The following is a 13,133-nucleotide window of genomic DNA, read 5'->3' as shown; positions in this document are numbered from 1 at the left end:
TATATTCTGCATACTCCATGGTAAGTTGATTCAGAGTGCAAATCAGGTGAGGCATGTATGGAACTGGCAGCCTCATCTTGTGAGGCCTTCCTGATCTTACCATTTAGTGCCCCAAATTAATTCATACATTTGCTTATATTTAAAATAGCTTGCTGGAAGTGTATCTTTATCTATCTATCTCTATCTCTACTTCTTTCATTGCGATTAAACTTTTTCCCACAAAGTCTTATTGTAGTGTGGTTTCTTCCTTGTGGTTAAGTTGAATTTAATTGCTCAAGATCTTTGCTTGCATTTTTGAAGTTTGATTTTAGCCAGTTTGGTGAGGATTATCTTTTATTTTAGACACATTCTAATCTCTACAAAGTCAATACAATGAAGGCTGCTTTCTGCAGTTTGCCACTCCTCTGCAGGATGAAGGATTACATTCTCTGAGTCAGGTGCGATGCTCATGGTATCAGGAAGCTGTGCAGGACCTAGAACTTCCCTCTCATCTTCCCACAAACCTCCCAGCCTTCCTTGGCAGCCTTAAAGTTTCCTTCCAGAGTGAAAAGTCTTGAGGTCTATGACACCTCATTCTTGCCTAGCATTGGAGATGATATTATTCTAATAAAAACAGGTAGAGGGAGTAAAAAAAATCCCAAGGCTTGCAGAGGACAAGGAAAAGTGTTTTACTTCATGAGCCTTTTGTGATTGCCACGATGACTTTGAGGTTAAGGTCTTCAGAACAATCCTTAGAGAACCTAGTTAGATGTCCACATAAGGAAGTCCATGTGTCATAGCCATGACTGCCATGTTGCGAAGAGTGGACATTGGAACTCAGTGCTCTGTCGACACCCAGCAGAGACGGAAAGAGAGGGAGAGCAAGTTGGGTGCCACCTCACCCTTCAATCGTAGAGGCAGCTCTAGGCTTGAGAACGGGTCATGGGAATAGCACTGGTCATCCCTAAACGGGAAAGCTGGAAGGTGGCAAAAGCTGGGTGGGAGGAACCCTCCTTCCTCACACACACCCCACCAAGTTGTTCCAGGGAAGCCAGAGCAGGTGCTGTCTTGCTTCTAAGTTGATTCAAACCCTCCGATTAAACTTTCAGATAGATACCGTGGAACCCCGGCCGGGCTGAGGGCCTCCAGTGCCTCTTTCCTCAGCACGCACCTAGCCTGTCCAGCCCTCAGAGATCAGCACTTTTAATTCACTAGTGCAGTACAGTGACACGAGTGAAGTATCAGTTTCCAGATAATTTGCTGGGTGATTTTTGAAGCTGTTTTCTTTCCTTAAACCATCTCAAAACACATACAGTAGCTAAACTTTAAGAGTGGGATTTCCAGTAAGCAGCCTTGATGTAGAAGCCATTCCCGCCGCTGACTTGAGGTGAAGGAAAAGCCCTTTTCATCCTATTTGCTAGGCTTGGGAGGCTGGCTGGAACCCAAATCCTTGAGCAATCAGGAAACGTTAGCGCTACGCCCGCGAGAAGGAGAGGGGTCTGGGTTTGGCACAGTGCTGCTGAGCACAGATTACACTTCTTGAATAATCGCAATGATCACAGTGACTAAAGACCTCAAAAATCTCTCCAAGGGCCACTTCGGTCGCTGTGTTGCTCCCTAGATGGAGGCAGAGGCCCCTCCCGGACTCTGTCCTCAGCCCGACCGCCCAGGGAGAGGTTTTCTGAGCTCAGCCGCAGTCCTCGAACCTGGGGCGGGGCCACGCGTGCTCCTCCCCGCCTTCGCGGACCCTCAGCCCCCACCCCAAGTCTAGGGAATTCCCCACGCACCAGAGCTCGGGTTTCCTGCCGGGACCGGCTCGTGCAGATAAAAGGAGCGCAGAGAGCTGGAGATGCAAGGTGCCCTTAGCCTCCTCTAGCGCCTTCGCAGCCTCACCGCGCTCCAAGTCCACGATGCACCTCGTAGCGGACCGCGCCTCCCGCACCCCTGTCCTGCTGTGTGCTATACTCGCGCTGCTGCTGCTGCTGCCGCCAGAGCCCCTGGCGCACGGTGAGGGCACGGGGACACCAAGGGTGGGGAGGTCCCCATTATCCCTGACCCCAGACCCTCCGGTAACGGCGGCGTCTTTCCCGCAGCTGGTCCCGTCGCGACTGTGCTGAGGGAGCTCCGCTGCGTCTGTCTAAGCACCACGCCCGGCGTCCATCCCAAAATGATCGCCAACCTGCAAGTGACTGTCTCAGGCCCGAAGTGTCCCAGGGTGGAAGTAGTGTAAGTGCCCGCCACGGGGACCCCCGAGGTGCGGGGGAGGGAGTGATCTTTTCCCGTGCTGAAGCCCGGCTCACAGGCGCATCCTTTTCTCTCCGCAGAGCTTCCTTGAAGAACGGGAAACAAGTCTGTCTGGACCCAGAAGCCCCTTTGATCAAAAAAGTTATTCAGAAAATGCTGGACAGGTACTTGGCCCTGTGACCCTTACGATTTCATCTCTGCTCTGGGAACGGAGACGGCCACAAAGCCCTTACTCCCTAGGGTTTGGGTACCAAGTTGCAGACCTGGCTAAGGATGCGGAGGTGGCCAAGGAGAAGGGGCAGCAGATATGGCGCGTTCTGGAGCAGCCTTTGTCACCGGTGTTGCCCTGTTGCCAACGCCTTAGGGCAGAGCTTGTTACAGTGGCAGATACATTTAGTCTGTGTCTTGCTTTTACTTTTTGTTTTTGCTTGTACCAAACTTCTTCCTCACTGTATTTAGAAAACAGGGCCAGAATAGACGTAGATGTAGAAATTTGGATGTAGAAATTTGGTTAAACTAACATGATTCTTTTCTCAACAGTGGAAACAAGCAAAACTGATTAGGAGGAAGGACGGTGTACTGTAAAGTTTGCCCAGTCTTCAAAGAGCAGGAGCCTTCTTTTTCTGTGGAGGCTGTGGATCTGATAAAGAAAGAAGAGTTGATATTTTCCCCCCAGTATTTTACTGTGTGGATTCCCTGCTCTGAAGAAAATGGAGAAATACTGTTTGCTCTTGAGTTCTCCTTAGTTTATGAAGTGTTTAGTATAATATTTTCTGCTTGTTTGCTGTTACTTGGCAATTAATAATTGGTTGTTAATCAGTATTGTATTTCTAAGATATATTCCTTGTGGTGTTAGAGAAAGGCTGAGAATTTAACAGATGAATTATGTTTTCTTAAAATGCTGCTGAGGGAGAGACATTCTTACCCTCACTCTTCTCATGAAACAGGAAATACTTTTGTGCTGTTTCTTCGATAACATGTTACAGAATTCCTTTCTTTTGGCCTGGTGTGTTCTTTAATCTTATACTTATTAGAAAGTTGGGTATGGCATACAGTAACCTATGTAGAATATATTTCCTTATTTGGAATCTGTAAATAAGGAATAATATATTCTCTTCCTATAACTTTAGACATTTGATGTCTTCTTAGTATGGCATAATGTCATGATTAAATTTTGATTTTGTATGCTATTTATTAACTATTTTATTAGGTGTATTATAACTTAGATCACTAAGTATATGTTTGGAATAGATTAAGAAGATAAAAAGAAGTAAATTCCTGACTTCTAGTTCCTGTAGAAATACCTCTTTATGTTTTTAAATAACAAATTTAACCATGATCAGTACTCTGAAAGTTTTGAAGAATATCTGATATATGAATTCATCATTTAGTCTTCCCAAAATATACAGTATTTCTAAGACTTGGATGCCTATAACTTAAAGATTTTGACCATTCGTTATATGCTAAAGCATCCACTATATCAAAGTGACACTTTAAAAAATATCCACTTCAGTGGCTTATAATACTTCTTTGTGTGTTTGGAAAAAAAAATAAAAGATTTCTAAACTGTACTCGTTTCATCTTTCTTGCTATAAGAATGAATTTTATTTATCATTAATTCTACATCGTTTTAAACTTCACTCCTCTCCTCTGTGGTTGTAGAGGAGCCCACTGCCCCATGCCATTGCACCCCTCAGCCTTGCCGCGTGCGCCTCCCCTTCCTGTTCCCCCCACAGTGTCAGTACCCCTGGGGTCTTCGGAAAACACAGATAACTCTCCCCTCTCTTTAATCCTTACTCCTCCTGACTGTGGTTGGGGTGGGGGTAGGTCCCCAGAGGCTGGATGTTGAGGGCTGAGTCTCCAGCCTGGTTCACTGGGACATGGTGGATTCTGAAAGTGTGGCTTGAGGAGGAGGCCTTAGGTTGTCAGAATCAGGCCCTGCAAGGGATCTTGAGACCCCCGGATCTTGCCCTCCTCTTCCTCTTCTTCACTCCTGGCCTCTTCCACCCTGCACTCCTGCACATGTATGCATTTTGCTCTAACCAACAGGGCCCACCAGTCGTGGACCGTCCAGGTCTCTGAATCAAAATAAAGCTCTCCTCTTTTTAAGCTTATCATCTCTAGTCTCTGTGTTAGGAGCACAAACTGAGTGTCACGTGTCTCATTTCATAAGCACGGAGAGTGAGGCTCTGTCTGTTGATCACTTTGAGGGCACATCTGTCTCACACTCCAGTCAGGCATTTATTCACAGCCAGGCAAGTCCTTTCTTGGGCCTGTGCTTCTGCATTTGCTATAGCTCTACCTGGAAGGAACTGGCCCCATTTCTGTGTACAGGAAGAAAATGACTCATCCTTTAGAACTCTCATCAGGAGACGTCTCTTCCTGAAGTTGCCTTAGCACTCTCAACAGAAAGCCTGCTTTCCATTTTGATGTTTCCACAGCATCTTCCAGATATCCAAATTATAACCCACACCCCATGCTGTCATTAGTTTCTAGGTTTTTCCTCCTTCCCAGTAAGAACTCTCCAGAGCATCAGCCATATTCTATCCAACTCCACATCTCCATTGTGTAGCACAGAATGAGTGCAAGAATCCGTAAGTTATCCAGATCCAGGTTGTGCGATAGCTTCCTAAGATTGATGACCTGCCCTTTCCTTTTTGTCATTGGGAAATCTGGTGAAGACTTTGTCCCATGCAACCCCCTTAACCCCTAACACCTACCCTCACTTTCACCTGGGTGATTTCCAAAGCACTTTTTATTTTTCCTCTGTTATATTTTCTTGCCAAGGTGACTGCAGTTTATAGTCTATCTACAGATAGTGTATCTAGTCTATCAATTTATCTCAACTTCACTGTAACCCACAGGTGGGCAAGGAAAGTACTTATGTTCATCTCAGTTGTTCAGATAGTGCCTAGTATACAGGAGATATTTAAATTCATGAGTGAGCTAGGCTGAACAAGCCCAGAGACTCTCTCATAGCACTTCAAATAGTCATTTCTTAGAAAAAGAAAGGAAGAAGGCTAATCTAATTAGTACATATATATATATATATATATATTATATGTAGTAATTGGGTTAATGTATTATATGTTATAATGGTCTATATTTGCATATAATAGCATGCTAATATATTATTGGCATATTTATGTCTAATCTAGGTTTTTCTGTATCTTATGATATCCCTCATATTTAAAATATCAATTAGGTTAATACATCTTCTATTATCATATGTTGACATGTATCCACACAATAGAAAGAGACACTAATAGAAAGAGGCAGAGATACAAATATATGGAAAAAATTAGTGCTGAGGATATAAATTTGCTGACAAGTTTTTCAGCCATACAGAAAAGTTCAAAATACCTCTAAATTTTTAAAAGTGTGTGTGATCTTTCTTTGCTCTCTCAAAAGGTACCCCTTTTCTTGGCACTGGGGATCAAACTCAGGACCTTGCACCTGCGAGGCAGGCAGTGGCACCACTGAGCTAAATCCTCAGCCCTCAAAAAGTACCTTTTTTGACTTTATGAATTACAGCATTGAAAAGTAAACAAAATTATCATAAAGGTTGCACACTAAATTTCACTGTTTCAAATGATCACTGATGTGTTATATCACCTCCAAAATACTTATTAACTAGTTCCTGATGATAAAAATAATGGAAAGCTTATTATTTTCAAAGTGCAACCCATCCATGAACCTCAGTGGCAACCGTTGCTCACCATTTCTTTCATCACTAAACAACCTTCCCATGAACAAATGCACGGTGGCTGCATCTGGGAACATTTACTGAATGTGTATTCTAGATATATGTCCAATAGTTTGTTAAAACTAATATGTAACTACTATTTCACTCTCCTATCTACCTGAAGCTCTCTCTCTCATATATGAAGTCACTTAGAATTAAATAAGTGGCCAGCTAATATCCACTTTATGTAATTAGTAAAATGGACAATTTCCAGTGTACAATGGTCTTCATTCTACCAGACTTTCCTGATTTTTTTTTTTGGGGTGTGACACACTCACTAATCCTTCAATTCCTGAAGGTATGACAAAATCTATGGCCAAACATGACTAGTGGCTTTGTTTTTCTGTCATAGTTTTAATTCTTGCACAAGAGAAAGAACTGCTGTGGGTAGCTCTCACATATATAACTTTAAAAGTCCTTCCTCATTGCCACAAAGTGAGAAATTTACTAGACTAATCAGGAAACTGGGGATTTCTTGTTACCTCCATGACTAAATGGATGAAGAGGAGAGTGTACTATCATTCTGATTTTGGCTGAGAGCTTGAGTTCGCAAAATTAATATTATATCCCCCCCACAAAACACTGTTCATACTTCAATTATGTAGGAAGGAAGAGAATGACACAGGAAGACCTATGGTTTAGATTAAATTTTTGTTTCTGCAGACTCTAGAGTCCAGTTTTGTAAATAAAGAGACATCTCAAGGAAACCCCACTCCCACTCTTGCCCTCAAAATGCACCTCCAATGCATGTGTTTGCATTGTCTCATAAATTTATGATCTCTGCTTCTGATCCACCTCCATGGCTGTACAAAGAGAAAAATGATTGATTTCCAGGAAGAGGCCAGGTATTCTCGCATTTGGGGTACAGTACAGTTGGACTTGTTGCCTTTCATATTCAGTTCTGATTATTTCTAGCTATGAGATCTTGACAATTTACTTAACGCCTCCTTTCCTCAGTTCTCTCATATAGACCTAGTAGAATAATATCCATCTCATGGCAGTCAGGGGTTTCCTGGAACAAAGCAGATGCTCCACATCTATTTTCCTAGGTACATATCCTTTCCCAAGCCTCTTAATTCAAATTCCACTTTGCAGTAAGAGGATTGAGACCTGGATGCTTTAAACATCCTTAGTTCTTTCAAATCTGTTCATATTTTCTCTACTTATGTATGAATGATGTTTAGTGCTTTTTAAAATTTATTTCTGAGTCTTATTTAAAGGGCTTCTGCAAAACACAGAGTCTGCCAAAAAAATATATACACACTTCAGCAGTTCTCCATACTAATAAATGTCTGGAAGCTAATGTCCTCCACTTTGAGCACCTCTTATAATTGTAGGGCAAATAGTAACACAATAATCTCATGATGACTCAAAGTTTAATATTAAAATATTTATACAAGTTTTCCTTTTCCAGATATACACATTTTTGGTGAACTCTGCGTATGCTCCCTATATATTTCCTACACATTTTTATTAAAATGCGTGACCATCAATCAAATATCAACTTATTGACCTTTACTGATAATCTCATACAAGGCCCGATGTAGGACCCTTGTGATGTGGAGATTATATTGATAAGGAGTTTTCATTCTGAGCGAAGGTCTTTTCATAGCAATTATCCTCAGTTGTTCCACGAGACAAAGATTCTCTTGAATGTCTAGAGGATGAGAGGAGAGGAAGAAGGAAAGAAAGGGGGGCAGGCAGGAAAGACTGAAGAGGGGAAGGGAGGGAGGAGGGAAGGTAAGGACTGTGTCTTTTCTTCCTTTCTACTTTCCTCATCTCCTCCTCCATCCTCACCTTTCTGTTGATTGCTGAGAATAGACACCACTTAGAGGAGGAGGAGGATGTGGAGGGGCCTCAGGGACACTTTACCACCAGCAGCTGGTGACACACTATGAGGGAGACCTTTGAGTCCTTTTAGGCAGACTAGGTTCTTAGAAGTGAACACAGGGCAGAGAAAGACAGCAGGGGAAGCTCTTATTCACACACAGAATCACCAGAAATAATTAGCTATCGTTTAAGCCATCAAGTTTGGGGCTGACTTGTTACACAGTCAAAGAAGGTCACCACTGGGCAGCGATTTATTGTGCGCACAGGTTCTCAAACGACATTGCAGTAGGATTTCCTCCAATGAGTGACTATGTAGTCATGCATTTGATATTCAGCAAATACTACTCAAATACAAATTCTCAGACCTGCAAACTCCCAGTATTCCTGTGTTACAGCACCCAGGAGGTTGTCTCCACCCCTCCTCCGCCGCTACAGAGCAGAGCAAAACCTCAACCTGACTGCCAGTTCCTGAGTCTGGACAACTGTTGTCACCTCAGCTACACAGAAAACATCTCATTTCAGCACTTAGGGAGAATCTTTTGTAGGCTACTGTTTTAATTTATTGCCTGAGGAGCTTTAACTGAACCAGAATGTTATTAACCGTAGGAATTTTTTTTTTTTTAACCCTAGGAATTCTATACCACGTACTCTTATGGCTGATTTGCACATGACAGCTTATTTCTTTTATACTTGGAAGAAGGGTTTGAGAGGAACCACTTAAAACCATTCTATGTAAAACAGAGTTAATGTATGACTTAATTTTCATGGTCCTCCAATGTCTCTAAATATTTTATTTAAAATAACTAACAGATAAGTTCTAAATTAAGTCTTAGAAAACTTGCTTGTTTCCTCAATGACTCTGCTATTTATAAGGCAATTGAAAGTAAAAAGATAAAATTACATGCCACAAAACTTAAAAAAAATATTCCAAACAGGATGACCATGAAGATTCATAAAAGAGATGCCAAGTTATTTTAAAAACTCCAGAACCCAAACACTTCCTTCTACTCCTAGCACTAACTTAAGTCATAATTTTGTATAAGCTGGCTGCTTTTAATAGAATAACTGATTCTAAAATCTTTTGCCCATTTTTGTATAGTTTATCACCATTTGTATTGTGGTTTTACACATGGAGATGGAAGAAAAATATACAGATGAGAGAAACGGCAATTAACAGCAGCAGTCACATTAATTATAGTAGTTATTTATGTTCTAAAGTTTTATTTATATTCCATTGTTTTGGGCAATTGCTTCAGGTCTTGCTTTTAAAGAAGTAGTTCAATAAGTCATTTGTATAGTGTGTAGCACACAATAAATGCTTAATCATATTTCTCAAATAAATACAAAGTAGCAAAAAGTTCTTTTATCTCTAATGCTGACTAATGGGCTTGTGAAATTTTAATAATAAGAAATTTGTTACTACTTCCTCGTGAAACTTGCTGATGACGTGTTTTTGTGACAAGATGCTTTTTTTTATTCAGACTGACTTAATACAATTGTGCTACACACCTACTTCTTTCCTGGTATCAACAAACTCAAATAATATCATTATCTAGAAGAGGTTCCATACAGTTACTCTACTAAGTGCAGTAACGAGGAAAGAAATTTGAATAGTGTTAAATATGGAAAAAAAAGTGCAGTGGACCCAAAAATATCACCAGCAATTTGTTTTGGAGGGTTGTAGTGGACAAAAGAAGAGTCTATTAATAATGTTAAAAACCTGTATAATTTGTTCACATTTTTGAAAGACAGTTGTGAGCTGTATAATGACCCCTATTGAATGATTTCATTTGTATTAAAAACCTGTGTCTAAAAGAAAAAAAATATGAGAAAATGAAAAAATGGAAATAAAATGCTTGTAAATAGGGAGGGGAGAAAGGGGTCAATGGAGGGCAGGGACAAAGGGAAAAAATGAGAACCAAGACCTGTCACGTAAAGGTACAAGATCCCAATAATGAATGTAACTGTACTGTATACCTAAAATGCACCAATAAACTCAATGAGAGAAAAAAACCCTATGTCTATCTCCATACATATATGAATATATCTCTGTGTAGTACGTGCGTCTCTTTGTCTACATATACATGGATGTATATAAAAGCAGATAGTATAGAAAACAGATGCTAATTGTTGCTGGTAGGTATCTTTGAAGAACAATAATGTGGAATAATTGTGAAAGGAATGTGCACATTTGATTTCACATGTACCTTCTGTGTATGAATCTTGTATAACAGATTATATCATCTATCTTTGTTAGGTTAAAAACAAAAAAAAATTAAGTCTTGTCTTTTAGGGTGCAATGAGATGGTAGAAACAAATAGCTTATTTTCTAATACAAAGCTGGATGAATCTACTTCTGCTTTCTGGATGAAATTATAAAAGACAAATCATTTGGAGGACAGTTGCCCATAAGCGAATAAATAAAGTGAGTGTTTGATGATAAGTGGCTCATAGTTTACCCGTTATAGTCCCAACAGACCCTGATGTTCATCACAACCAGGGCAGGGACATCTGCTTTCTCTGCCATCTAGAAAGGAAAAGTAACTCTTTTCTTTCGAGGGCCACATGCTTATGTTTTCAGGTGCTGAATGAAGTATAGAAAAAGCATAACTTATTTTTACCTGGCCACACAAAATACGTGGATTGTAGCATTTCAGTCTAACGTCTGTAAGTAGGGTGCTTACCCATGAAAAAAGAAGACAGTGTTGAGAAAGGGAGATTAAGAGTGGGAAATGATGCATTAAATGTAACTAATGTATCAGGAATTCTGACTTGCCTGGCATTTATCTGGGTTGGGCACAACTTGACTATGCTCGTATGGGTATTATCACCACATACCCTCACTTCCCCTGCCAGCCTTTTCCGCTTCACTGGCTATAGGGCAGTGGGATCAAAGCCATCCGAAAGGCATATAAAGCCAGTTGCTGCAGACCTCTGGGCAGCATCCCACCCTCTGGCTGAGGTGTCCAGGCTCAAAACCAGCTCCAGCTCTGTCTTTTCTACCATGAGTCTCAGATTCAAGACCACCTCCTGCTCTAACCCCAGCCTGCATCGTGTCCTAGGGGGATTGCTGCTGCTGTCATTGCTCCTGACTGTGATGGCTCCCTCTACCAATGGACAACGTAAGACAAATATAGGGAAAAACAAGGGTAGAGGCTTTGCTTCCCGGTATCCGTGTTGGTGAGGCAGTGGTGGTGGTGGTGGGGTTGTCTCCTGAGGTGCTGGAGAATGCTGTTAACCTGTGAACTCTAAGTGGTGGTGGCATGTATGCTGGGTACTTCACACACATGTGCTGGGCAATCTGCTAGGCACTATACTAAAGGTTTACAGATTACACAGTGGCCTCCTGGGAAAGGAGCAATTAACTTCCATTTACAAATTTTAAAAATGAGGAAAATACCATGACCACTAACACAGCCACACATTCTATATAGCTGAAAGTATAGAGCCGTTAATTGAACTGCGTTGCCTGTGTGTGAAGACCGTCTCTGGAATCCATCCCAGCAAGATCTCCACTTTGGAGGTGATCAAGGCAGGATCCCACTGTTCCAAAGTCCAAGTGATGTAAGTCCCTGCTTCTGTACCATTTGGGAAGCCCTCCACTTCTGCCCCTCTTGGGTCTGTTCTGCTTCCCAGGTTAGGATGTTCACATGTGATTCTGCTCTTTCAGAGCCACGCTGAAAGAGGGGCAGAAAGTCTGCCTGAACCCAGACGCTCCAGGAGTCAAGAAAATGATACAGAAAACATTGGAAGGTTAGAGATTAGCTGATTGCTCTGCTTATTTCCTGCCAGAATTTTTCTACCTGCGTGGAAGGGCAGGATTTTGAAGACTTAAATTTCTGCAGTTCTTCTTTATCCAGGACACTTATTCTTACTGTATGAAAATTGGGATAAATTTGACTGTGTTTAAAAAAAATCACATTATATTCTGAGAGGCCTGGTTAAGGGCTGAAAGAAGATGGAATTAAGCAAGCCCAGTAACAATTGTGCTGTTCTTTGCATTTTCTTTTTTTTTGAAACAGGGTCTCACCATGTAGTTCAGGCTGGCCTTGAGTTCGCTATGTAGTCCAAGCTGGCCTCAAAATTGTGGCAATCTTCCTGCCTCAGCCTCCTGAGCCCTGGGATTACAGGAGAGCACCACCATTCCCAGCTGTATTTCTTTGTTTGAACACTTATTTCCAAACCCATTTGTGTTAATTTTTCTTTCCCAGTTGTTAGGCTAGATGTGCTCAGATGATTAATAGATGTCATGACAGTCAGTGATATCAAGCACCCCGATAAGCCAAGCATAGAAAGCACTTCAAAAAATTTTAATACTTATATATAGGGTTTTCACTGTCTTAACCATAGAGTGTCTGATTTCAAACTCTCCTCTGAAAATTTTCAGTTTTTCTAATGTTTGTGTGAGGCTTCCAACCTTAAAACTAGTAGTTGTAGGATGTAAGTCTGTAAACAGTGGTGACTAAAAGTGAATTCATATTTTCCACTAGTAGAGCAAAAAGTGCATGATGAAAAAGCATTAATGTACTTTACAAAGAAACCCCAGCTCTTTCTGTGGTGATAGCTAAGGAAAATGGCTGATTTTATTTAATGTTAAATGTTTTATTCTTGCATATTTACATGTATTTTCATTTAATTAATATCTGCAGGATTATAATTTCAGTATTAGAATTGAATTGGCAAATAAGCACAATAGGGAAACATTGCTAGACTACTAATTATTTTTAAATCTGCAAACCTTTCTTTCTTTTTGGTACTGGGGATTGAACTCAGGACCTTGCGCTTGCGAGGCAGGCGGCGGCACACTGAGCTAAATCCCAGGCCCAAAACCTTTATTTCTTAACCCTTAAAATTAGTACTTTCATTATTCTTAACAAAAGTATTAGCATAACATCAGATTTCTCTATTGATACATGGAACATAAAACTTTGGGGAAAGTTTTAACTGTCTTTTCTTTATTTCCTTGTTCTGCTTTTTGTTTTTTATGGTTTTGTACTTCACAATATTGCCAATAAAAGTCACTAAGTTGATTGTCATTTTTAAAAATCTTATTGAGTTTATTGGTACTTTTTAAGTACACAGTACAGTTACATTCATCAATGGGATCTTGTACCTTTACATGACAAATATTGGTCCTTATTCTTCCCCATACCCTTGCCCTCCCTTCACCCCCCACCCTCCCCTTGTGTGCCATTTTAATGTAGTATATTAGACAAAAATTATGAATCACTTTTAAAATGCCATAGAAAATGAAGTGTTTTGCCTGTGTACATTAAATAACCCTTACAAGACAGCTATAGCCTGGTTAAAAGCCTGTCCTCTGGAGCCAGAATAA

The 13,133-nt window shown here is 40.8% G+C and overlaps 2 protein-coding genes across 2 annotated transcripts; both read left to right on the top strand.

The window, feature by feature from the left end:
• The first annotated feature begins 1,835 nt into the window (after window positions 1–1,835).
• Window positions 1,836–2,923, top strand: LOC104873770 (alveolar macrophage chemotactic factor-like). Its single transcript, XM_010640597.2, has 4 exons — window positions 1,836–1,986; window positions 2,073–2,205; window positions 2,304–2,387; window positions 2,764–2,923. Exons 1-4 carry the CDS (start codon window positions 1,890–1,892, stop codon window positions 2,780–2,782), a joined length of 333 nt encoding a protein of 110 aa, XP_010638899.1. The 5' UTR covers window positions 1,836–1,889; the 3' UTR covers window positions 2,783–2,923.
• A 7,798-nt stretch (window positions 2,924–10,721) lies between these two features.
• Window positions 10,722–11,855, top strand: LOC104873771 (platelet basic protein-like). The gene is made up of 3 exons (XM_010640598.3): window positions 10,722–10,920; window positions 11,233–11,362; window positions 11,469–11,855. The coding sequence occupies exons 1-3, from the start codon at window positions 10,803–10,805 to the stop codon at window positions 11,554–11,556; spliced, it is 336 nt and encodes a 111-aa protein (XP_010638900.1). The 5' UTR covers window positions 10,722–10,802; the 3' UTR covers window positions 11,557–11,855.
• Window positions 11,856–13,133: the final 1,278 nt, after the last annotated feature.

This window comes from Fukomys damarensis, unplaced genomic scaffold (genome assembly GCF_012274545.1).
Source record: "Fukomys damarensis isolate Sample0158 unplaced genomic scaffold, DMR_v1.0_HiC HiC_scaffold_37, whole genome shotgun sequence".
Lineage (NCBI taxonomy): Eukaryota > Metazoa > Chordata > Mammalia > Rodentia > Bathyergidae > Fukomys > Fukomys damarensis.
Note: the sequence above shows the minus strand (reverse complement) of the source record. Positions and strands in the feature narration are given on the sequence as shown.